This window comes from Petaurus breviceps, unplaced genomic scaffold (genome assembly GCF_028583685.1).
Source record: "Petaurus breviceps papuanus isolate PSGF00001 unplaced genomic scaffold, PetGlider_PUasm1.0 223, whole genome shotgun sequence".
Classification (NCBI taxonomy): domain Eukaryota; kingdom Metazoa; phylum Chordata; class Mammalia; order Diprotodontia; family Petauridae; genus Petaurus; species Petaurus breviceps.
The window spans coordinates 373,096-400,488 of NW_027185884.1; the positions used below are offsets into that span (position 1 = coordinate 373,096).

At 37.7% G+C, this 27,393-nt stretch overlaps 1 protein-coding gene across 6 annotated transcripts in view; it reads left to right on the forward strand.

The window, feature by feature from the left end:
• The window catches only part of SLC9A2 (solute carrier family 9 member A2), a 221,658-nt gene that overhangs the window by 131,408 nt on the left and 62,857 nt on the right, over nt 1–27,393 (forward strand). For all 6 annotated transcript variants that reach the window (XM_069094923.1, XM_069094918.1, XM_069094919.1 and 3 more), the window contains 2 exons: nt 4,212–4,675; nt 15,789–16,039. In XM_069094923.1, coding sequence (XP_068951024.1) covers nt 4,268–4,675; nt 15,789–16,039 — 659 coding nt within the window. In that variant the 5' untranslated portion in view covers nt 4,212–4,267. The remainder of the gene's footprint in view (nt 1–4,211; nt 4,676–15,788; nt 16,040–27,393) is intronic.

A 27,393-nucleotide genomic window follows, 5' to 3' on the forward strand; every position in this document is an offset into this window, starting at 1 on the left:
TATCTATCTATCTATCTATCTATCTATCTATCTATCTATCTATCTATATTTCTATTCCCTTCAACTACTGAGAAAGGTTTTATAAGTTACAATTATTGTTTTTCCATGTAGGAATGTTAATAGTTCAACTTTGATAAGTTCCTTATGATTTCTTTTCCCTGTTTACCTTCTCATGCTTCTCTTACTTCTTGTATCTCAATGTCAAATTTTCTATTCAACTCTGATTTTTTCAACAAGAATGCTTGAAAGTCCTCTATTCCACTGAATGACCATATTTTCCCCTGAAACATGATACTCAGTTTCGCTGTGTAGGTGACTCTTGGTTTTAATCCCAGCTCCTTTGACCTCTGGAATATCATAACCCAAGCCCTTTGATACCTCAGTGTAGAAGCTGCCAGATCCTGGGTCATCCTGATTGTGTTTCCACATTATTCAAATTGTTTCTTCCTGGCTGCTTGTAATATTCTCTCCTTAACCTGGGAATTCCAGAACCTGGCTATAATATTCCTAGGAGTTTTCTTTTTGGGATCTTTTTCAGGAGGTGATCAGTGGATTCTTTCAAACTCTATTTTGCCCTCAGGTTCTAAAACGTCGGGACAGTTTTCTTTGAAAACTTCCTGGAGGATGATTTCTAGGTTCTTACTTTGATCATGGCTTTCAGGTAGTCCAATAATTTTAAAATTATCTCTCCTGGATCTATTTTCCAGGTCAGTGGTTTTTCCCATGAGATATTTCACATTGCCTTCTATTCTTTCATTTGTTTGGATCTGTTTAACAGCATCTTGATTTCTCATAAAGTCATTATCTTCCATTTGCTCCAATCTAATTCTGAAGCAATGATTCTCCTCATTGAGCATTTGAGATTCTTTTTGCATCTGGCAAATTCGACTTTTTAAGGCATTCTTCTTCTCATTGCCCTTTTGAGCCTCTTTTACCATTTGGGTCAGTCTGTTTTTTAAAGTGTTATTTTCTTTAGTCAGGTTGTTGACTCTCATTTCATAATTTTCTTGCATTGTTCTCATTTCTCTTCCCAATTTTTCCTCCACTTCTCTCATCTGCTTCTTAAGATCTCCTATGGCCTGTAACCAGATTGTATTTTCCTTTGAAGCTTTTGGTGCAGGAGTTCTGACTTGACTGTCTTCCTTCTGTTCCATGCTTTGCTCCTTTTTGTCCCCAAAATAGGAGTCTAATGTTAGAATCTTCTGTCTGCTTTGTTTCCTTTGCCTGGTCATGTCGCTCCTCAGTCACTTGAACCCTAGGCTTTTTGCCACAGTAGGACTCTGCCACCGGGCAGGGGAGCTTTCATCCCAAACGCTGGGGTTTTTTCAGCTGCTGGAGGTATTAGATGGGTGCCCTCTCTGAGACCTCCACAGGCTCTGGCAAGCTGGACACACACCCCAAGACCTCCACCCTAGACTGCAATTCAGATCCAAGAAGGTTAAAGCAAGAGCAATTACCTCCCAGACTGGTGCTTGGTCCCCCTACACTCTGCAGGCCAGGAGCTGAAGCTGCCACGTGGCGATGCCTGACTGTGCCGGTGTCCCAGAGGCTTCTTGCCCGGGGGAAAAAGCCACGCACTCCCACTTACTGGGTCCCAAAGTCCAGACTGCACTGACCTCTAACTTTGTCCTTCACATCTACGTGTTGATAATTCTGGAAACAGCCACAGCTGCTGCTGATCTGTAGTCCCTCTGGCCGGTGGCTGGTCAGGCCCGCCCTGGGGCTAAAGCCTCTGCGTGGGGCTGGGCTTGGCTCCCAAAGTGCTGTTCTGGCCTATTCTTGCTGGCCTGCCGGGCTGTCCTCAGTTGGAGGTCAGCTTCTCTGTGTCATTTTGTGGGTTCTGCAGCTCCAAAGTTTGTTTAGAGTCCCCTTTTTACGTGGATTGGGGAAGTTGGAAACTGGAGCATCGGGGAAGTCCTGCTTCTATTATGCCATCTTGACCATGAATTACTTTTATTAAGGGTTTTCTGCCCTGGAAAAAGAGGCTAGAACAGTAGAGAAACAATAGTCCTCTGGATTTGGGGTGCACTAAAAAGCGAGAAAAGGACACAGAAAGTAAAAGTGAGGGACAAATATATAGATTTGCATAGATAGAGATAGATAGATAGATAGATAGATAGATAGATAGATAGATAGATAGATAGATAGATAGATAGATAGATAGATAGAAATGATGGATGGATGAATAGATGGATTGGTTGGTTGTTGTCCTTAGTCCTTGAAGAGGACCAAACTGACATCTCTGTGTTGGGGTTAAGGTACAGTGTGTTCAACTGTGGCTGATCAGACCAGTATCAACTCAGAATGTTCTACTGCAGGTCAAGCACAAATAGTCCATGTGAAAATTTGGGTTGGAGATGTCTCTAAATTTGTGCATCTCATGTTTCTTTTGAGCTATGCAATTCTGCTTTGCTCATAGAGCATAGGGCCTTCTTTGATGTAGACATGTGTTGGTGGGTGATCCTTTGCCAGTGTCTCCCATGTCAAGCAATCACTTCTAAAGTTCTTCAGAGACACTTTGAGAGTGTCCTTGTATCTAGTGGATGGATGGATAGAGCATTTATTAAGGACATACTTTTTGCCAGTCATTTTTGTTAAGTACTAAGGACAACAAGCAAACAAGATATTCCTTTCCCTCAAGGAACTTACGTTCTAGGCAGAAGACAAGATATAAAGGAAAACTGGAAAGGAGCTGGAAGGTATTCATTAGAGAAGTCAAGGAAGTAAAGTGAGATTTGCATCCCAGCTTGGATTTCCTCCCCCATCTTCATCTCCATTAGAGGACAAGTTGGTTCCAGAAGCAGAGAAACTAGAGATGAAGGCCAGAGTGGAAGAGTAACAATCTGGAGATGGCCATTCAATGTGCTTGCTATTATAGGTTTCTTTTCTTTGTTGCATTCCCATTTGCCTCTGTGTCTTTGAGGGATGGTGTCTCAGCAGATCTCAGCAGTTAAATTGATTTGGTGGTGCTAAGCCTTTAGCTTAGACAATGGGAAACCCTGGAGTGGCATTTTTGAGCCTTATTCTGTATTATACTCCAACAAAGGTGGTTTCTTATTTTATCCTTGACAGCGGCCCTGGGGATTTGGTAAATAGGGAAGACTGAGGTCTGCTATTATCCTCTTCATCTCAATTACATAATGATAGCTGTGGGTAAATGGCATTACTTAGTTTGATATCCTGAAAGCCCACTGAGGCCTGGTTGTTAATGGATTTATTTTCCTTCTCTGTTGGTCAGTGAAGTCAGTAGACAGGAAGCCATAAGCACTGAGCAGCTGAAGCAATTGAGTATCATTATATATCACCTTTTATAACTTTATAGAAAGCTTTTTTTTTAAGAGAATAAAGGCTGCTCTCAAAAGTCTTATTTAAAAATGCTAGTTTCCTTTTCAGTTCTTTAGACTGTCTCAACCACATATATCTTTAGTTATTAAAATTCACAACATTTATTGCAGAGCTTCAGAATGTATCCAAGATTTCTGAGATTATAAGATAAAATCTTTCAAATCCTTTATTCTTACATTGTAATAGAGCATATTTTGTTTCTGTATTTTATGTGATAGGTTCTGAATAATAATAACCAATATTCATAGAATAATTTAAGGTTAACCTAACAACTCTATGAAATAGGCATAAGAGGTATTATTAACTTCATTTTATAGATGAGAAAAATGAGCCTCAGAAAAGATAAGTGACTTGTTCAAGTTCAAGCAGTTAGTCAGAGGCAGATTTTGAACTTATTGATTTGACTTCAAGTACAGCATTCTACTCACTCTTATAAGCTTTCATTATAGAAAAGCAACTTTGATTGTTGATTTATGCCTCATAAAAAATAGGATGCTGAACATTGTTCCATTTTAAGATTATTAAATGAAAGGAAAATCACATATTAAACTAGAATGAATATCAGAAACTTATCCAATTCTCCCAGTCCAATATTTATACCATTCTTAATGGGAGTTATGTGCTAAAGAATAAAACCCAAACTATGTAATTATTTAACTATAAAATTATCTAATTTTAACTCAGCATGACTGTACTCAATAAGCAGAGGCGGAGTTGGATTCTGCTTAATATCATGCATTAAAAAAGGTTTGAATATACTAGTTTGCTGATTTTGAAAAGTTTTTTTAAAGGACAAGTTAGGACTCTTCATAAAAATAATGTTTAGGTAACCAAAAATTGTTTTTTGTTATTATTCTTTCTCACAGGCTTTCACCTCTATCACAAGTTGCCTACAATAGTGCCTGAAAGCTGCCTTCTTATCATGGTTGGACTTCTACTAGGTGGGATTATATTTGGAGTAGATGAAAAGTCTCCACCTGCAATGAAGACAGATGTATTTTTCTTATATCTCCTTCCACCCATTGTTCTTGATGCAGGATATTTTATGCCAACCCGTCCTTTCTTTGAGAACATTGGCACCATATTCTGGTATGCTGTTGTAGGGACCCTTTGGAATTCTATTGGCATTGGGATCTCTCTGTTTGGCATCTGCCAGATTGAAGCATTTGGCTTGACGGACATCACTTTGCTACAGAGCCTGCTTTTTGGCAGCTTGATTTCAGCTGTGGACCCCGTGGCTGTGCTTGCTGTCTTTGAAAACATTCATGTCAATGAACAGCTTTACATCCTGGTATTTGGAGAGTCACTGCTGAATGATGCTGTGACAGTGGTGAGTTGTTTTTTCCAAATTGCATTTTTGCTGTTGAGTGATAGCAAGTGCTACTTCCATATTTTTTTTGCATCCAAATTCCTATCTGGAAATGCTAAGGAGATGCCTCCAGCACAGTTGTGCTGCATTCAAATCCTGGACCATACAAAATAATTTCTAATGGCAGAGACTGATGTATGAATTTTTATCAGTGATGCTGATATATGAATCTTTAATGGTTTACCATGCTGAGTTATTTCCAAAACAGTACTCTTTGATCATAATTCAAGAGATTTATCAGGTCCCCAAGTTATTGATGAGAACTCATGCTAACAATATCTTGTATATATGATACAATGACATTATACAAATCAGAAAATGGGTAAATAATGCCTAATACTAAATAAGACTCTTTGGGTGTGTCATTTCGATCTGTTAATGAGGAGTTTTGTTAATGAGAATTAATTTTTATTTCATTAATGATTTTAATATAGATTTATTATTTCAGTCTGTCTTTCTCCTGTGATTCACTAGATATTTGTCTTTTTTTTTTTTATCAGGGAATGTGTTTTCTAGAATGAAAATCAATTTATGGGATAGCATTTACTATGGGGGCAATGTAGTTGCCCCACTATCAGCATGGAAAGTTTGGAGCCCCAGCCTAAAACCCTAGGAGAGCAGTAGGGAGAGTGAGAGGACAAAGAAGTTTCCTGCTCCCCCCACCCCACACCAACATCCTGCTACCAGACTCAGGCACCATTGCAGAGGAAGTGATTGAACTTCCCACCGGCTAAAGATCTTTAAAGCTGTCACTAATTAGGTAGATCATTTGTTGCAGAAAAAAAAAAGAAAAGAAAAGTTACCCTCTGGGACTCAGAGCTTCACAGAACAAACCTGCCTGAGACTGAGTTGTAGGTGTGAAGTTTGGACTCAGTTAAAAGGCTGAACTTGAGGACCTAGAGGGTGTGGCCTCTAGGTCACAGGTTTCCCATCCCTGCTGGTTTAAACCAAGCATTCATGTCCTTTGGATTATTTCTGGTTATTATTCACCATTTCCCATCATTAATTCAGCTACTCTGAAAGCTGACTCTGTACTTTCATCTATATAGAACTATTTTCATTTCTTTATTAATCTACTTAATTTTTTCCTATTAAAACAGAAGAAGGTATAGTAAAAGGAAATAATATATTAAAGAAGAAAGAACTGACATATGGAAATAACCTAACCCATATTAGTGGGGTTATAACTCAGTCTAGTGGCAGCCACCTGGAATGTATATTACCTGGGTTCAAATCTTGCCTCTGGTTCTTAATATCTTTTGTGACCTTGGACAAATCATTGTGGCCCTGGGCCTTAGTTTCCTCATCTGTTAAATGAGGAGATTGTACTAAATGGCATCTGAGGGTTCTTCCTACTTTAATCTATGATCCTATGCTGCTTTACAAATCAAACGTTTTCTTTAATCATGTCAGTTAATCCAATTAGTAAATGTTTTATTGACAAAGAAATTCTATTCCTCTGTAGTTGAAAACTTTATTACAAACAAGTTACACTCCATAAGCCATAAATTCTACTTCTTTAATCCACTCTTTGTTAACAGTGATTTGTTAATAACTTACCTGCACTGTATTTTAACTGGAAGCATTTTACACCCCATTAAGATTCCCAGAAAAATCCAGTTCCTCCATGCTGACTTGCATATGAATTTGTGCACATTTTTCCCTTGACAAGGCATTTTGTTGTTATTTAGTCATGTCCGAGTCTAGGTGACCCTGTTTGTCCTTTGCAAAGAGACTGAAGTGGTTTGCCATTTCCTTCTCTAGCTCATTTTTACAGATGAGGAAAGTGAGACAGACAGGGTTAAGGACTTGCCTAGGGTCACACAGCTTGTCATTGTCTGAGGCTGAATTTGAACTCATGTCTTCCTGACTCTAGGTCCCAGCACTCTATTCCCTGTGCCACCTAGCTGCCCTTGACAAAGCATGCAAGCATATATAAATTCATGCAAAAGTCATCATGAATAAATGGAATGTCTTATGAATCTTCATGAGTCTTACATTGTATGACTAGGATTCTTAGAAAGGTACTACTGAACTTTGAAAAAAGGGATAAATTAAAGAGAACTAATAGCTATGTACTCTGTACCTGATGTTGCTGTGCAGGGAAGTTTAGAGGTACTGGAAAGTCAGGTTAAGCCATTAATGTAAAATTTAGAATTGGATATCACATCTCTGAACTACTCTGTCCCTCCCTTTTTAAATAAATCAGTGGTTTAATCTTTTTTTCATGGCTTTTTAAACTTTTTCCACTAGTGACCCCTTCAGCAATTCTTAAACTGTGGGTCATGACCCCAGTTCACGACCCACAGTTTAGGAATTGTCATTTTTCAAAGAATTGGGATGCTGAGAAACTATATCAGTTGGAGAAAATAATAGTTAACAGGAAGATAAAAATGCCTCTGCCTCCCCACTGTGGACCCAGACCATGTTAATCCCATAGATACACAAAGGAACCTTTGGTAAAATGATATTTCATGTGTGGAGAGGTTGGGGAGGCTCATTACAGACCTATACTTTGGTAATAAGATCCAGAGGCACATGCACGGCAGTGATGGATGTTTCAGCATTGAACTATCAGGGGAAAAAATAATTGTGGAAAGAGAGGGAGTGCTGACACAGGCTGGGGCAGTGGGCCAAGCCAAGGAGCTGCCATTCCAAGTCTGAAAAGAGGAGCAAGGACAGAAAAAGAAGGAAGAGCTATCCAGCTCAAACAATAAGGAGTGGTGTTATTCTTTAGATGTGGAAGCACTTGTCACATGGCCAATGGGTATAGGTCAAAAGTATGGGGCAGTAGTTGCAAATGAAAGAGACTTTCAAAACCCAGTATACATTCTGTGAGGGAAAGGACACACCAAAGAATCCTATGGTTCTGGCTACACAATGCCAAAATATCAGTCGATTCAGTTGAAATTTCAGTCTAACAAATGAATATTATGTCTTCCTAAAAACAAATAATTGGTTTTCACTGGTTTATTTTTCACTGAATTGCCTGATTTTTTTTACTAGCTTGTCCAGATGTCTGGGGTCATGGAAATACAATCTGAGATATTTTGTATTCACTAAGTAGGTGCTATCAAGGAGTATTAATGGAGATATCTTAAGTATTGTTTTTGGATTAATTGTTCCATTCTTGTTATAGGGCATATTTAAGACTCTCTGCAAATGAGGAAAGGGGTAGGAATATGGCCCAAACCCATATTTAAAAAAATTCAAGTCACCTAGATCCTACAGAGTTAGGGTTGGAATTTTCTTTTTAAGAGAAGAAACATTTGCTTATACATAAATCTCTTGATGATAAAGAGAAAAATGGAAAAATGTAGAGATCAGTAGTTTATCCATTGTTGATCCAAACATTGTTGGTTTTATAGCTTTTTGATCCAAAGAAATATATTGCGGCACATGCTATTTTAGGTATATAAATTCAATAGTCAGTCAGTAAACATTTAAGTACCAACTCTGTGTCAGGCACTGTGCTAAGGGGACTGAGGATGAAAAGAAAGGCCAAAAGATAGTCCCTGTTCTCAAGGAGCTCACAGTCTATGAGCAAGAGATGATGTGTAAGTAACTATGTAAAAACAAGTTATATGTAGGATAAATTTTAAATAATAAATAGAGGGAAGACACTAGAATTAGCAGAAATTTGGAAAGGCTTCCTATTGAAGATAGGATTTTACCTGGGACTTGATGGAGGCCAAGGATGTCAGGAGGAAGAGGTGATGATGGAAAGAACTCTTGTGCATGGGGCTAGCATGTGAAAAGTCCAAGAGCTGGGAGATGGGCGATGGGGTATGCAGTCTGAAGAACAGGCTATTGTCAATGTATCAGGGAGAACATGACAGGGTATGAGATGTGAGAAGACTAGAAAGGTGGAAGGGATAGGTATAAGAAAGAGAAGATTTTATATTTTATTCTGGAGGTGATAAGAAGCCCCTGGAGTTTATTGAGTAGGGAGATGACATGATCAGACCTGTGCTTTAGGAAAATAATTTTGGTGGCTGAGTGGAAGATGAACTGAAGTTAGAAGAGACTTGTGGAAGGCAGACCAACCAGACCACTATTACATAGTCCAGGCATGAGGTGATGAAGGCCTGAACCATAATGGTTGATGGCAGTGTCAGAGCAGAGAAGAGGGCATGTATGAGAGATGCTATGAAGGTAATCATTGACAGGCCTTGGCAACAGATTGGATATGAGAGGTGAGGGAGAATAAGGAGTTGAGCATGATATCTTGATTGTAAGCCAGAGTGATAGAAAAAATGGTGATGCCCCCAGCAGTACTAGAGAAATTTGTCTGGGAATAGGGTTTGTGGGGTATAGTAGCAAGCACCCCAGCATACCCAGGGTGGCTAGAAACATAGGTTCTTAGATCTGCTTTTCTAAAGGAAAGCAAATCAAAATGGGTTAAAAATCTTGCTTTAATCAAATATATGTAATTTACCTAGTTCAGGGGAAAAAAGTTCAGCACTCCAAACTTCAGGGAATACAAATAAGTTACAAGCAGACAGAGAAACAGATCAGCAGAGAGGCTTCCAACTGTCTGACCATTACATTCACACCTAGTTAGTTACCAGAGAGGGAAGCACCAACATCTGGATTTTCAAAGCTTGGGAGGGGGGGGGGGGGGGGGAAGGGCGCGCTCAACGGCTGCCCAGAGTCTTGTCTGGTCAAATCACACAACTCTTCTCAAAGTGAGCCCCAAAACAAAACCTTACATCAGGGCAGCTCCAGGTGACCACATTCAGCCTATTGGGGGCAGAGTATATTTTCAAATCAAGGAAGGTTCTCAGAGTCACTTAAGCCTATCAGAGGGCCTAGGTGCAGGGAAGATCTTAGATTCCCATTCCCATAACATTGGGGGACAAAATTGAGGTCAGATTGGGACATGTTGAGTTTGAGATGTTTACAGGACATCCAGTTCAAGATGCTCAATAGGCATTGGAGATGTGAGACTGAAGGTCAGCAGAGAGGTTGGGGCTGGAGAAGTAGGGTTGAGAATCATTAGCAAGGAGATGATAACTGAATCCATGGGAGCTGATGAGATTACTAGTTGAAATAGTATATAGGGACAAGAGGAGAGCAGAGGAAGTATGACCTGGAAGATGATCCAGCAAAGGAAAACCGATAAAGAGCAGTCAGATAGGGAGGAAGAGGAGAAACAGAGACAGAGAGAGAGAATAGAACAAAAACCTAGAGAGAGGAGAACATGGTTATATTGTTACATAGGGTGCTATGTGGTACCTACACTTAATTATCTCATATTTAAATTTCCAAAGAACACAGAGTATTTATATTTATTGTCAACATTCACATCCTTTATTGTGTTTTTATATTCCCCAGTTTCCATTTCTGTTGAATCCTCAGTCCACTAGGCCATGTTTGCAAAGCGTGTTTAATTTTTCTACCAATAAATACAAATTCAGTTTTTTAATTTATACCATGAAATGGCATTTGATGTACCCCTTGACCTCCAAACATAAAAATAAATAATTCATTAACTTCCATTCAGTAAATGGGGGCAAACTCAACTTTCTTAGGTGAGATCTTTACTCCCAGAGGGTGGTTTATGGGTATCATTTTGCTTCACTTGACTGGGTGATGGCATCATCATTCTTGAAAAAGTTAATCCAGGCTATTTGTTCACTAGGAAAGTACAATCGGAAGCAGGGGAAAGGTCAGAGAAAAGGAATTTCCTGTGTTGAGTTACTGTCTCTAGAATGAATAAATAAACCAGGTGAAAAATTCTTATACTCACTCATGTCTTCATTGGTATGCAGCACATGAAAGTTGGAAGAGGCATCTTGCCAGTGTCGAAGAGATATAAAAGGAGACCAGGCAGAAAATAGCTAAAGACTTAATTATAACTCTATTGACGTACAACTTTATTGGATTTTAGAGGAATGGGTTTAAAAAAAAAAGTTTCCTATTTAACTAAAAAAAGCCCTTTGAAAACGTCCAAAGTTCGGTAAAACATGGGTATAGTCTTATCTACATATCTTTCTTGTCTACCTTTTGGTATTATCTCTTAATTAAATCATATTTTTCCTATAGTGTTCCTTATGAAAGAGAAGGATCTTTGTCCAAGGCAATTCCAAAGGACTTGTGATGAAAAATGCTATCCACATTAAGAGAAAGAATTGATGGAGTCTGAATGAAGACTGTTTTAAGCATACTATTTTCACTTTTTTGGGGGAGGGGTCTGTGTTTTCTTCCCCCACATTACTAATATGAAACCATATTTTCTGTGCACATGTGTAACCTATATCAAATTGCTTACTTTCTCAGGGAGGAGAAGGGGAAAGAGGGAAAGAGGAAGAGAATTTAGAATTCAAAATTTAAAAAAAACAGATATTTAAAATTTTTTTACATGTAATTGGGAAAACAATAAAATATTATTAAAGAGGGGGAAAAAGAAAGAGAAGGTTCTTTAGAGTGAGAAATTTGGAGTAAGGGAACACAATCACAGCTCAGAAGATTAGTCTCCTGGAGGGACATAGAGGTTAAGTGACTTGCCTAGAGTGGCTGGGCCATGGCTGAGGCCTGATTCCAGGTGTAGCTCTCTATTCAGAATAAACATAGGGTGGCTAGGTGGTGCTACGAATAGACCACTGGCCCTGGAATCAGGAGGACCTGAATTCAAATTCGGCCTCAGACACTTAACACAAAACTAGCCTGTGACTAAGTGTAAGGAAGTCACTTGACCCCAATTGCCTTGCCCTTTCCCCTCCAAAAAGCAAAAAAAAGGTTCAGAATACATATAAACCTCTTTCTTCCTTGCTATTTTAGGGGGAAAATATGTTGGCCTAGGAGGTTGTTTGATTAGAATTCTCTGCCCTTTTTTATAACTTTTCTGTCACAATAAAAAAAAATTTCATAGTTTTTTTTTTGTTAGTAAAAAAAATATTTCTTAGTTCCTCAGTTATCAGTGTATAAGCATATGTTAATCTCCTACTATGTGACAGGCACTATGCTAAGTACTGAAGATACAAAGAATGGTAAAAACCAAAACAAAGACCAGTTCCTGCTCTCAAGAAGTTCACAGTTTCTGAGAAGTACTGAGATTTCACAGTGTTCTAGACTCAAACACTTACATGAATTCAGTCACTCACTTACATGGAACTTCCTGGCACATTTCAGTCTCATCACCAAGTGGGGTTTATGTGGACACTTCAATATGTTATCTATTTAAGTCCCCATGTCCTCTTGATCTCATAACTTGGATTCATTGAGGAAAGATTGCCAGTTGAGAGGAGTCCAATGAAGTCTTCTCAGCCTCCAATAATTCGCAGTGATGAAATGTAATCTTACAGAATTGGGAAGTAATTAGTAACACTTCCAAATTATTTTTCTTTCTTAAACCTTCAGTGTGAATCTTAAATTGTTCTGCTAAAAATGAAATAAAATAATTTAAATTGAAATTAGTTCTTATTAAGAGAACATTAGTCATGTCTTTGGTTGTTATATAACTTTGAACTCCCTAAATTCGCCCTGTTATACAGAACTCAGAGCATAGACACACCTTATAATTTAATCCTGCTAAATTATCATTATCAAATTTACATCACCCATACATGACCTGAGAGAAATCTGTCACCCAGATTCCTCTTTTAAATACAGTAATGCAATATATAAATAATTGCAACCACAAGACACCATTTAAGCATAGCACTTGTGATAAGGTCAAAGAGTCTTTGGGGACCAATTCTGGGATTGTAGCCAGTTGAAAAGAAATAATTTTATCTTGTGCTAGTCATTAGGTGAGAGTTTCAAGGTAAATAAGATGAGATGTTATGGAAAACTTCCTTGTTGGTTAGGGAACATTTCATGGTCACAAGAGGAATTTGTCTAGCTAAGATGTTCCTTTCCAACTTTGCAGTGGTATCCACACAACAATAAGAATGATCAAAATGTATTCTCTGATCCATGGGCTCAAAATAAAACCTCTATTACTCAGTGTTACCATTTTAAAAACTAAAAGGGACCATATTGAAAATGAAGCACACCTTTAAATAATTAGATAACATATAATGCCAGGAAAAAATGGAAAAAGATACATACTTATTTTGATCAACCCCATGTTTCTAGTTACTTCTTGGAACTTCATACCACTATCCTATCCCCATTGTATCATACTCTGTGGAGTTAAAGGAGAAATATAGCATGATTTTACCTTTGGGGAGCTTGAACTTTAATTGAAGACTTAAAGGTATGAAATTAGAAGGAACAATACAATATGATTCAGATCCAAATTGTAAAATATCACTCTAAATGCTGTAAGGGAAGACCAATGAATAAATGGAATGGAGGAGGGAAGCCATTCTAGGCAAAGGATACAGTATGAAGGAAGAAGGAACAGAGATGGGAATGAGCATGTTTTCTATGGGGCACTGTGGAGACTAGGGAAGAATGTGTTAGGGAAGAATGAGAAATAAGTTTTGCTAAATAGAACGGGTCAAGATCAGGGAGACTGAATCCCTAAGCAGAATACTTTAGCCTAGAACAGTGAGTATCAGGGGGCTTTTGAAACATTTTTGACTAGGAAAGGGAGATGAGAAAAATGATGTTTGAGGAAGATTAATTTTACAGTTCTGGATTTGTGTCAGAAAGATGAAAATGAGGGAAGTTAGCCAGAATCCTTTGCAATAATCTAAATAATTTAGATATGAAGTTATCCCCTTTGTGTAAGGAGTATTTGAAGTAGTGATTCACAGAAACAGTACTCTGGTAACCTCTGAAAGATACACATACATGTAACACCCATGCAAACACACATGGTCCACAGAATTTTTGAAATTAAACTGAGAAATTAAAATCAAGAAATATTTATTAATTATTATATACAAAACATTGTGATTGGTCCTGGGGATATAAAGACAAATTTTTTTAATAGTTCTTTTCCTTAGTGAATTTACATTTTATTGGGGGTGAAACTTTGTTTATTTGGAAAATAAGTGCGAGATGATTTGAGGAGAGGTGAGCATAGACAATTAGGGAATCAGGAGAGGCTCTCTATTGGAGCTGGATTCTTGCGGTAGTACTTCATTTATATGGTAGTACTTCATAAATGAGAGCAAGCTTATTTCGATAAGGGTGAGAACACAGATAACTCGGGGATCAGGAAAGGCTTCCTCTGGGAAGTGGAGTCAGAAATGAACCTGGGAGGAAGCTAACGATTCTAAAAGGCAGAGAGGAGGAAGGAAGGAAGGAATTCTAGGGACAAGGGGTTGCCAATGCAGACACACAGACTAGGAATGGAAAGCCAAATAAATTTACAGCAAATAAGTCAGTATGGATGGAAGTTGGAATACATGAAGAGGGGTAATGTGAAATAAATATATAAAGGTAGGTTGGGACCAGGTTATGAGGGGCTTTAAATACCCAGCTGAGGAGTTTTAAATTTTATCCAAGAAGTACTAAAAAGCCATGAAAAATTCTTGAGCAGTGACATGGCCTGACTTCTGCTTTGTAAATATCCATTTTGCATCTGTGTAGATAATTTGGAGAGGTAAGGGGCTAAAACAAAAGCAAGGATGCCTATTAAGAGGCTGTTGAAGTATCACAATCTCTTCCATCAAAAGTAATTATTAGAGTTCTCTATCTCTAGGCCCATTATTCTGTAAAGTTTCAATCAAGTTAATTCTATGTATATTGCATATGAATATACTTGGATGGGGTGGGGAGATATATCATGTAACCATAACTTAACTAATTTCTTTTTTCTCTTTTTGCTTTTTTTTGGAGGGGAGCAGGCAGGCCAATTGGGGTTAAGTGACTTGTCCAAGGTCACATGACTAGTAAGTTTTAAGTGTCTGAGGTCATATTTGAACTCAAGTCCTCCTGATTCCAGATCTGGTGCTCTGTTAACTGCACCAGCTAGCTGCCACAACTTGACTAATTTCTAGAAACTACATAAAGATGTCTGATAATTTTATAGTTAGACCACATCTATTATTGTTGTTCAGTTGTTTAACTCTCTGTGACCCCATTTGAGGTCTTCTTGGCAGAAGGGTTTGCCATTTCCTTCTCCAGATCATTTTACAGATGAGGAACTGAGGCAAACTGGGTTAAGTAACTTGCCCAGGGTGATACAGATAGTAAAGTGTCTGAGGTCAGATTTGAATTCAGGAAGATGAATCTTCCTAACTCCAGGCCCAGCACTCTATCCACTGAGCCACCTAGCTGCCTAGACTACATCCCTACAGATAAGCAGAAAGTTATTCGCTATCTTTCCTACATACTCACTTTACTCAAAGAAAATTACCCTTTGAGATGATGTTTTTAACTTTTTTGTGTATGTTTGCCGTAGATCCCTTGGGCAATTTGGTGAAGCCTGTGGATCACGTTGCTGAATAAAGCTTTTAAATGTATAAAATACACAGCATTACAAAAGAAAGCAATTATATCAAAATACAGTTACCAAAACATTTTGAAAACAAATTTTGCAGACCCCAAGATAAAAACCCCTGCTTTAAGCAGCAGCAGATCTGGCATGGAGATCTTCACTCTTGACCCAATGCTGAATTGGAAGAACTTCTCTGGGAACAGGTTAGGAGTGTTAAGAGTTTAAATGAGTTCCTGTAAGTACTGAGCAGCTTTCTATCTGTCATGCTTGTAGTGAGGCAGAGGTTGTAACACAGAAGAAGAGTGTGATGGGTGCCAACCATGTGTTAAAAGGAATACAGGACCTCCTTTAGATATATTCTGACAAATCATTGTTTCATAGCATTCACCTTAAAATGGATGATGCTGAACTGTTAAATGTTTTAGAAGAAAAAAAAAGGTTGAAATCTGAAATGTTGGCCTGTTTTGTTCAAAAGTTTAAAATATTTGTGATAGCTTTATTTTTCATTATCCAATCCAAGGCTAAAAGATAATATTAATAAATCAGTTATTGATTACATTTGAGATAAATATGCATATATATATATGTATTTGATCTTAAAAAATAGTAAAAGTTTCTCATTGGAAGGTCAAGGTAGGATGTAGTTGTTTATTTTCTGTCCTGATCTTAAGAGAAATAATGGAGGACTTTAAAAAGATCATTGATGTGTACTGATGAAATTTCTTTCTTCCACAGGTGCTGTACAATTTGTTTAAGTCCTTTTGCCAGATGAAAACAATTGAGACCATTGACGTGTTTGCTGGAATTGCTAACTTCTTTGTGGTGGGAATCGGGGGGATAGTGATTGGAATCTTGCTGGGCTTTATAGCGGCATTTACCACCCGTTTCACCCACAATATCCGAGTGATTGAGCCACTCTTTGTCTTCCTATACAGCTATTTATCATACATCACAGCAGAAATGTTTCATCTCTCAGGCATCATGGCGTAAGTACTGGGGGAGAAAAAGACCCTGGGAGAATTGGGGGAATGAAACAATGCAGACTAAATTTCACAGAATTAATATATTCTAAACTAAATAATAAAGTCCTGCAACTGAAATAGATTTGTTTTAAGGACAACTTTTAAGAGCATTTAAAAGTTTCAGTTAGTTTCTTTGATCTTCCCTTTTTGTGACAAATAAGCAAAAAAATGTATATGCTTAGCTAAACTAAAATATACATTTTCAAAGTTCCATAGTGAAAAACAGCATATGAGGTGGGACTATAAGACAGTGTGGCAGCTTTTAGATAAACAAACTAGAACACTTATACTGAAATAAGTCATCTCTTTTGAAGGAGTGTCCATGAAAGTCTAATGATGCTTCCATTACTCAAATAATTCTGGAACTTCTAGAATTCCTATTAATGGCTGTGGTACAGTTTCTAAATATTCTTAATATGGCAAACCTTCATTCTTTGAAGATAGATGGATGTGGGTGTGGGCGTTGAAAGGAATACAAAGAACACAGTCATTTGGATGCAAGTCTGTTAAATAAGGTGGATGATCATGCTGAGGGATTTTTGTTTGTTTGTTTGTTAAATAAGTAACTTTTTATATGAGTATTAAATAACAAGACATTTTCTTCTTTTACTCACAAATTGCTCCTGAAAACATTTTTTTCCTTTAAAAGGAATTGCTAAAAAATGTTTTGGAAAATGCCAGTATCTTTAGAATAAGTGTCAAAACCCAACTACTTTGGAGCACTATACTCTTACAGATATATAGGTTCTGGTGGTTATAATGCCAGTTCACTACTTTATAATCTCAAATTGTATATCTCAAATGGTGACTAATCTCTCATGAAAAACAAGAAATACTTGGCCAGTTTAGACATGATTTTGATCGCTTCGTTTGAGTTTCTTGCTAACATTTGTTATACTCATTTTCTTTCATATTTTGACTAAAGAATTTTGTTGCCTCTCTTCTTGCCTTTTGCCACTTTTGTACTATCATTATTGGAATGTGACTTAATCAGTATGTTTTGCTATTGTGGTTAAAAAGCTCAAATGCACCACACAAATGAGAGTTAGACCCGTTGTAATGAGCTCAAAGTTTTGCATGGTTTTTTGTTTCAGAGACAAATCTAAAAAAAGCAACATATTAATCCAGTTTGACCCAGTAATGAAATGTTCCATCTCTTCTTCCTTGCTGCTATTCATATAATTTGTATAGCTTCCAGCTTCTTCCTTCTTCTTTGACCTGTGTCATTGAAAGCGTGTAATCAGGTAGCAACACTGGCTAAAGAGAGGACAGCCCAGCTTTTGAATTTTGTAAGGATTTTTTGTGAGAACATTGAATTGCAGAAGGTGTATTTTCTATACTACAGCCTGGACAGTATTGGTGTGAAGATTTAGAGTAGCCAAATAGAGACTTCAATGCCCTTATCAGCGTGGCTTGTCTGCCAATTTTCCCAGCCAGTGGAAGGAACTGGGGCCAGGGACTATTCAGATGAAATACGGGGGAGGAGATTGGTGGAGTTGGACAGAGGCCTATTGACTACCCAGAAATTCTGAGACAACTGGGGACACCAAGTGAGAAAGATATTTACTGCCTTGTACCACATGCGCCCTGGGAGTAGATCGTCCTGGTTTACGAGGTCTAGTGGAATTTAGAAATTAGACTGAGATAAGGACAAGTTTTTCTTCTTTTTATTTTCTCAGATTGTTGTCATATACTCTTAAGGCATCTTCTGGCATTTTGTAACTATGTGAAAGAGTATAGTGTAAAAAAAAAAAAAAGACTGCTATTTTCAAATGAATAAAATTGCTGTCCAGGGTACTTTAAGAAAAATTGGCCCCCAAATCTGAATTTTCAGGAAGTTTGAAGGATTTTTATGTGTGCAGTTATTATAAATGTTCATGATAATGCTTTAACAAGCTAAATGTTTAAAAGACTTATTTGTATCTAAATGCATGCCCTTAACTGAATGGCATTTTTACTGACTGTTGTAGAGTCCAGGTATTTTCCAGGCCTGGGTATATATGATACTTTCCTGTAATATAAGTCAGAGAGGTTTATTTTCTTTCAGCCTTTAGACTGTATTTTGCACACACTCATGTGTGTAATTACTATTTGAAACTAGAAATTGGAAACTTACTTTAGTGATAAAAAGTAAAATTGTAAATGAGTGTGTACAAACTTCACGTAAGATGTAATAACATTTTCTAAGTTTAAATTTTACTAAGTTTCAAGATTTTTATATTTGTTTTTGGAGAAGGGGTCAAGATGTCACTGGCATAAAGAATTCTTAGTGAGGTGACTCCTTCTATCAATGCAGATTAAAGCCTGTTCTGAAAATTTTAATCCCATATAGCTGCCTGAGGGCTTGGGAAGTTAAGTGACTTGTCCAGAGTGGACAAAAAGGAAGGGATAAGTGTGCTGGTTAATGTTTTAACAAATGGATTTCTGGGAGGAGGAGGGGAAGTGCCCCAGATAGGACATCTTTTACATTTACTCTGCATTATTAATATTTCCCCATCATTTTAAAATTCTAAACATTAAAAAAACAAATCAAGCCCCGATTGGCATTGTTTGCCATTGTTTGCCAATTTATAAAGTATAAATGTTCACACTGAAAATTTAACAATCAGCTCTTGCCAGTATAAGTTGACTCAGGCACATCCCTGGCTCACACAGAGTCAGAAGCAAGACTTGGATTCAAGTCATCTTGACTTTGAGGACAGCTCTCTATCCATCATGCAGTGTTACCTCTTTTATATATTTAACTATAATTGTACTATAATTTTTAACATTTAAAAACAGATGTTAAGACTAGTGGAAGTGAAGGTAGAGATATATAGAATATGTCTAATGTGTTTCCTGATGTCTCTTCCTTAAGGTAGGCAAGGAGCAAGTGTAAGAAGAGCCAGGAATTTTAAAATCAATGAAGATAGAAAATATATTTATTCTTCTTTCATTTCACTTACTTTCCCTCCCCTCACTCTCTTTTTCCCTCTCTCCTCTTACCATCTCTCTCCCTTCTCCATCTCCCTTCTTTCCTCCATTCCTCTCTTCCTCTTCCCTCCCTCTTTTCCTTTTCTACCTCCTTCCCTTCTTCCATTCCTTCCTTCTCTCCCTCCCTTCTTTCCCATTCTTTCCTTCCTTTCTTCACTCCTTCCTTCCTTCTTTCCATTAGTCTTTCCTTCCATCCCTTCACCTTTTTTGCAAACCTTTCTGTGTACATAATTTTTGGTTTGGATTTACTTAGTTATGGTATAAAGTATACAGTATATACTATTTTAGTTCACTCAATAAGAATGAAATTCAGAAAGAAATCATTGCAGTGGATTTTTGGTTGAAAAGCACAAAACCCAGGTTTAAGTTAGATCAGTTTCTCAGGTAGGAAAGCACTGGGCATGATTCCATTGCATGGATGCCAAATGCAGTACATGGCTTGTATTTACAAAGCCTACTGTTTCTGCCTTAGCTACTTGTTTTTCCCTTGTGAAACTGGTTTCTATTGATTGTAAATTGTGTTGTATCTATTCCTTAGGCTGTCTTATGTGCTATTTAGCAAGAGATATTTGAGGTATGTTTTCAGCAGAAAACAAGATTGGTTATTTTCAAAATGATTCTTGATGACCTTGTTGATTCCTTTTAAAAGATAGTTCAAATGTTATAAAATGATCTGAACTTAATCTTTTGTCTGGGCTTAGGAAAGCTTTGATTATAGCCTTCAGGCCACATAAGGGAGAAAAATGGCTGAATGAAAAAGTATTTATTAAGTTCTTACTCTGTGCCAAGCATGGTGCTAAGTGCTGAAAATAGAAATAGGAAAGTGACAGCCCTTGCTCTGAAGAAGCAAACATTCTAGTGAGACAGCACATATAGAATGGAAAGCTGAAGACTGATGGTGAGGTCCAGGATGAATGAACTTACTCTCCTTTTTTGTACCATACTTCCCTTCCCCACTAAATATATCCTCAGGATAGGTGCTTGCATCATGGAAGTTTGTGTACGTGTGTGTATTATAAATCCAATCATGAGCAGCTTTCCAGAGGACTGCTGCTGTGAACAGCTTCAAGGTTCTGATTACACGGTATAGTGAACTCTCTATTTATTCAGTAACAAACTAAGACAAAACATTCACAGAAATCAAAGTATAGCATTCATAGTATTACAAATGATCACTAAAGTGGCCGCATAGTTTTCATCAAAGTGGTCACCTAGTTTTAAACAAAGTACAGTCATTTAGTAAGTACTTAATTCAGTCATCCTTAAAGAGGCTTGTCTCCTTAAAGTACAAAGGTCAAAGTTCTTCACCCCTAGGTCACATTGTCTTAATCTCTTCAATAAAAAGCCTTCTTTCTCCTTAATTGGAGAAGTCCTTAACTCAATCATCTAAATGTAAAGGTCAAAGTTCTCCACCCCTAGGCCACATTAAATTATTTTATTTCAATTTTATTTTAAATTTGCATTAAATACCCAAGGAGAGGTCTTTTCATCTTGACTCAAGGCAGGCTCTCAGCTTCCATGGTTTCTCTTCCATGGTCCCAGCTCCTGCCCAAATCTACCCAACTGTCACCTGAGTTCAAAGGCAGACAGCTGTCAGGTCCTTGTCCAGCTGCTTGTGCAGTTTTTGTTCCATACTGAAGCTCACAGTGTCTAGTCCACCTCGAGTCCTTCACAGTTTCTGTTCCTGGGAATACAAAGATTAACAAAGCCACAATATAACATTCATGCACATATCCAGCACCATCATCAATTCACTTTCTGCCTGTGAAATCAACATAGACCCACAAACAAGGTCTGAGAAATCAACACAAATCATCAGTATAGTCCAAGAACCTCTGAAAACACCATCAAGATCCTCCTCCAGGATTTCTGTAAACATAGAATAAGAACATCCTCTTTCAGGGCTTCTGAACCAGCAGCAAGTTCCCAGGGCTTCTATAACAACAGCAATGTTCTCTATCAACAGATGAATCTGACAAAGTAACATCAAAACAGACAAAGTACCGTCACCACAGCCATGCTTCCTCCCAGTTTTCCTCTCTTCTCATTTCTCAGTTCAAATCTTCTCAATTCTCTTCTCGGTTCTCAGTTCTCTTGTTCTGCCACCACAAGCTCTGTTCTCCATTCTGTTCTCAATTCATAGCAGTTCTCAGGATCCTAGCAGTTCTGTCTCTCTCAGCAATTCTGGGCTTGGGGTTTTCCTTATATATGGTAGTAGCTCCTCCCTGTTCAGCCTCTTCCTGTTATGTCAGCAATTTCCTCCCACTGCGGGATTCACAAGTTCCGGATCTTAATACTTGATACAATCATGAACTTGAAACAAGGTGCTAAGTACCTGTTTGATTGCCAATACAAAAGGCAGGGAAGATCTTTAAATCCCCATTACCATTACATATGTGCATACTGTATTTCCTAAAAGTCACACACAGACACAGACACACACCACACACAGGTATGTGTCATCTTTTTATATATGTCATCTTTTTATATATTTCATCTTTTATATGTACATCTCTATATATGTATAGATATAAATCTGTAGATTTAGATATATCTCTGTATATGCATATATGTATGTATTTATGTGTGTATATGTTTGTGTACATGTAGTGAGGGGTATAACAGATAGACTTGACCTGACTTTGTAAAGAATACATGCTGGGTAGAGTTAGGGAAGAATTAACTACATTTAAACGAACTCTCCTAGCAATTAGCTACATCAGTTAAGTTTATTTCAAGGAATGATCACCATACTGAGCAAAGTAGGAAGATTTATCTCCTTGAAGAGTTTATACTGTCACCCTTGCCCTCTAGGTTTTATGGTTTGAGACGAGAAATTAATAGTGATTCATCATAGATCACATGTGTAACCTATCAACATTCCTAAGAATATCAATGTAGAAAATTACTTCCATTCTCTCTTCTTTGTGTAAGAAGCATCTTTATTAGCACGAAGGAGAATCAGATCATCTGACACCCTCATTCATTATAAATATTCTCTGAGCAGTATAATTAATACGTACTGCACAAAGGAGACCGGTACATGGTATTCGTGCTGTTTAAGGGCCAGTAAAAAGATTCTTTTCATTTTGAGGTGTACCAGGCATGACCTATATCTATGATAGTTTCTTGTAACACTGCCCCCCTCATTCATCCATATACTACAAGGAATTGAGCATCATATGATTATTTTTTGTGATGTATTACATATACATGTATAAATACAAATATGCTCTTATATGTTGTATTGTTAGTGTATTTTTTGCTTAATGGGAAGATCTTTCCCATCCTGCTTAAGTCACATGGAAGCCTAAGTCACATGAGTTTGAGTCACATGAGCCTGGATCACAAGGGTTGTGATGCCCTCTGACCCTGCAGAAATGTATATATACTCTGAGGTTAGAATTTTGCTTTGGGACTCACTCATGGGAAGAGTGTCCGTGTGATTTGGCCAGATGAGACTCTGGGTAGCCTTTAAGGAGCCCCCAGCTTTGAAAACCCAGATGTTGTGTAATGATCAGACAGATGTCTGTTGATCTGTGATGTATGTGTTATTTGGTCAGACAGTTAGAAGCCCTGTCTGTTGGTCTTTATGCTATTATTTCTGCTTGTAATTTCTGTTTGTATTTTCTCTGAAGTTCAGGGTGCTGACTCTTCCCCCTGAACTAAGTGAATGATACCTATGTTTGATTAAACATTGTTAACCCCTTTTGAGTTGCTTTTCTTTAGAAAAGCAGATCCAGAACCTGTGCTAGCAGCCCTCCCATGTGCCGGTGTTACACTCCCACAGAAACTGCAAGTAGCATTGTTGTTACATATATACACATGCATATAGACATGTGTATGTATTGTGCATATGTGTGCGTGTGTGTGTGTGTGTGTGTGTGTGTGTGTGTGTGTGTGTGTGTGTATTTTTTGATACTGTATTTCCCTCTGTTGCCTAGGCTGGCCTAGTCGCCAGTCTTGACCCTGATCCTGTTGCTAGATGGTATGGAAGCTTTGACCTGCCCTGTTTCTGACCTGGGTTCGTTTGCCTCTCCTTAGGCAGCTTAGTGCTGTGCTCCTGTGCTCCCAGGGGTTCGCCATATTGGTGCTGAACTTCATATAGGCACATGGTCAGCTTGAACCCTATGATAACTCAGAACTCTATACCTCAAGTGGTCCACCAGTCTAAGCCTCCTCAGTAGCAGGGACTACACATGTGCCACTATGCCTGACGTGATATATTTTTAATAATAATTCCTTAAAATTGCTCCTTTTGCTCCAAGTTTTTAAAACATTTTCATGTTTTACCCAATACTCTCAAGGCATTGCTGTGAAGAAAGTACTACCAAGGAAATAAATCCTTCACCTGGTATCCAAACTTCCATTAAAGAACCTCTCTCTTCATACTTAGCTAGTCTAAAACCAGAATCACAGGATTAGAGGTTGGAAGAGAAATTGGTGGCTATCTTTCCAAATGTTACCCCACAACATGTCTAACAAGTGACTAGCCAGCCTTTGCTTGAAAACTTCTAGTGGAAAAAGCAAGCCTGTGGCTCCTGAGGCAATGGAGACAGTTTATTGCTGGGCTTGCACTTGAAAATTTTCCATCATGGTCAAGATTTATTTTTTTTCTTTTTGGAGGGCAGTTGGGGTTAAGTGGCTTGCCCAAGGTCACATGGCTAGTTTTTATGGTTAGGATTTATTAGTAGTTAGCACTTGTCATCAGATTTTCAGGTAATAGAATTGGCACAGTCTTCAGGAACTCAGGATCATCTCTATACCATGGTAAGAAAATGTAGGAGGAATTTAATGAAAGATAAAATTTACAAAAAATAAATTTATACCCTTTTCTAGGCAATTAGGTGGTATAGTAGAGTGCTGGGCTTGATGTCAGGAAGACTCATCTTTGTGAGTTCAAATCTGGCCTCAGACCCTTAATAGCTCTGCCACCCTGGTCAAGTCACTTAACCTTGTTTGCCTCAGTTCCTCATCTGTAAAATGAACTGGAAAAGGAAATGGCAAAACACTCTAGTATATGTACCAGAAAAACTTAAATGGGGTCTACAAAGAGTCAGACACAACTGACATGACTGAAAAGCAACAACATTACTCTTTTAAGAAGAGATATTTTACACCCCACCTGAATTAATGCAATGTAATCAGAATAAGGACATGATTAAATATTAACTGAGAAGCACAGTGGTTCATAGTCTATGATCTGTTTAAGGGATGTGCACATCTTTGATTAAGTCAAGAAGGGAATAGTTTGTTGGCTAACCAAATAAGCTAATCACATCTCTAGGGACTTTTAAAAGTTAGCATTGACGAGTCCAGTGGTAGAAAATCCTGTGATTAAGGACTCCTGAGAAGAAATTGTACTTAGGGAAGAAACAGCAAGTTCTTTTCCTTCCTGCCCACATTGACAAAGTGATGACCTTGTAAAGTCCCAAATGTCAAAGGATTTTGGAGCAGTGAAACCAGAGCATTAAACAGCTGATGGCAACATTGACCTTAGGAGCTGAAAGACAAAAACTAAGTACAAAGTAGATACCCTGAGGAAAGGCAGTTTTAGAATGATGCAAAGACACTGATCCTAAGACCCCAGCTGAGAACTACAGTTAAGTGAAACTTCATGAAGACTCTATGAAAGGAGAAAATTATTTACAGGAGCTGTGTGTTCCTTTTCACTACATATGCTCCCCAGAGATGTTGCATGTGTAAGGGGAGAAGATGTCCCCAGTTTAGGAAGATATTTCTATAACAAATGACTTTGTTATATATCACATAGTAAATATTCTTTCAAAAAGCTAATTAATTTGACTAATAATATAGAGAAGTGTAGTGGAACATGAAGAAAACAACAGTACTAGAAACCCCAGCCTTTCACAGTTACTCCTAGAACTCTATGGGCATAAATTAGGAAGGTGAGCCCAAGAAAGGTGCATTACTTATATAAATATTGTGTATATATTTGGAAGTTGGGCTCCGTTTTTATTTTTTGAAACAATGCCAAATCCATTGTCAGAAAGACAATAATTAAGAAGTTTCTTAGCTGAAAGATTTAAAAAGAAAGCCCTTTATATTCTAAGTCATACATGTGAATGATTTTAAATGACAGCCCCAAGTAATTAACCAACTTCTCATCAGATTAAAATAAGATCTTCCAAAATGCAGTTACCCACAAGAAGTGCTCTATTATTCAGATCAACATTATCCATTTTAAATATGCTATTTGAAATTTTCTGAAAACAACTTGGAATTCCATTGTGTTTGCTCTTCTTTGTAATTTGAAGATGTTGAAGGAGGTGGTCATGGCAGTGTTGAATTTCAGTAGTAATCAGAGAAACCGAGGCTCTCCAACTAACTTTGTGACTTTTGCCACTGACAGCCTCTCTGAGCCTCACAGAATCACACAACTTCAGTATAAGAATTCCCTATACAATGTACCTGAAAAAATGACCATCCAGTTTTTGCCCAAAGCCTTCAAGTGATGTCTACTTCTTGAGGCAACCAATTTCACTAATTGTTGGGAAATTTTACCTTACATAAAGCCTGTTAACTTTAGTACAACTTTGAGTAATTTCAATCCTATTTGCAAGCAAAACAAATCTAGTCCTTATTCCACGAGATAGACTTATAAATATTTAAAGACAACTATTATGTTCCAACTTTCTAAGATTTTGCTCTTCTTGGTTAAACATTTCCCATTCCTCCAACTGACCCATGAAGGGCACAAATTCAAGGCCCTCCTGATTACCCTCTTCTGGACAATCTCTAGCTCATCATTTTCTTTTGTAAAATGTGACACCTAGAACTAAAGAGAAGGCCCTAGGTCTGACAAGGTTGGAGTACAGAAAGACTATTCAGATGGACATTTCTTCTTTGCCATATCACATTGTTGACTCATGAAAGGTACACTACCCTAAAACTGCTACATCTTTTTTCTCAGAAACAAATGGTAACTAGCCAAGCCTCCCCCATATTCCATTTGTTAAGTTGATGTTAAATAGCATGAGGACAAATATAGATACTATTTTGGAGAGTTCCTTCCAAGTTGACATTGGACCATTGATATCAATTCATTAAAATATACCAATTCCTAGCCCATATCTTTACATCTTTTCCACAAGTGTTAGCAAGTGTTTTGCTGAAATCTAAGTAAACCATATGCATAGCATTCCCTTGAGCTTAGTAACTTTGACAAAAAAAAGAGTAGCTTGGCCTGACCTGTTCTTTGTGAATCCATGCTGATCTTTGTGACCACTGCTTTCTTTTACTAGATGTTCATTAACCAAATCCATTTACTAACACTTTTTTATAGCTTTGCCAGGAATCAGTCAAGCTCATTCATCTGCTCATTTGTACAAACTTTCTAGACTAGGGGTGGGGAACCTGCATGTGGCCCTCTAGGTCCTCAAATGTGGCCCTTTGACTGAACCCAATATTCACAGAACAAATTCCCTTCCATTTTTGAGAAACAAGCCTTTTGCCCTGGTCGTATTCTATGGTAACGCTCTCATTCTAGACTGTCTTTCAGAAGTTACTATCAACTATTACTTCTGATCATTTTTTTCATTGTTTTTTCATAAATTTTCATTTTCAAAGATATAATTCATTGGGGCTAGGTGACCTGAGTTTATCAAAGGTAGCTAGTTGCTTTCTTGCTCTTTCCTTACCTTGGTTATCAATTTTCTGTTTGACCATATTTGCTCTTTCCTTTCTAGTCCAAAGACCATTCTCCTTGCCAGAGAAAATGTAAGGAAAATTAGAACAAATTTGCCCTTTTCGTCAATTAGTATTGTTCCACTCAACCCAAACAGTAGTCTCGTCTATTCTTTGATCCTCCTTTTTCACTGTAGCCACAGAAACATCAATTTTCTACTTATGCTTCAGTTCATTCAGATCATTAGCACCTCTGACATTAATTTTATAGGATTTTTCTAACTTAAAAAAATCTTCTATCTATTCTTATGTCTGTTTTCTATACATGTCTTCAAAACTTTTTTGAGGTACTTGATGAGTTCCCTGGATATCCAAATTTTCCTGTTTAGACAACTCCCTTATTTTTTCCTTCTCATCAGAATTTTTTTAATGTCTTCAAAATTTCATTACTGACAGACTCCACTATCTTCTGGTCTGACTTCACCTGTAGAATTTTATTCCCTGAAACCATACATCTTGGGGTGGCTAGGTGGCACAGTGAATAGAGCACTGGCCCAGGAGTCAGGAGAACCTGAGTTCAAATGTGGCCTCAGACACTTAACACTTATTAGCCATGTGAAGTTGGTCAAGTCACTTAACCCCAATTGCCCTGCCCTCCCCTCTCCAAAAAAAAAAAAGAAATCATTCATCTCCTTTCT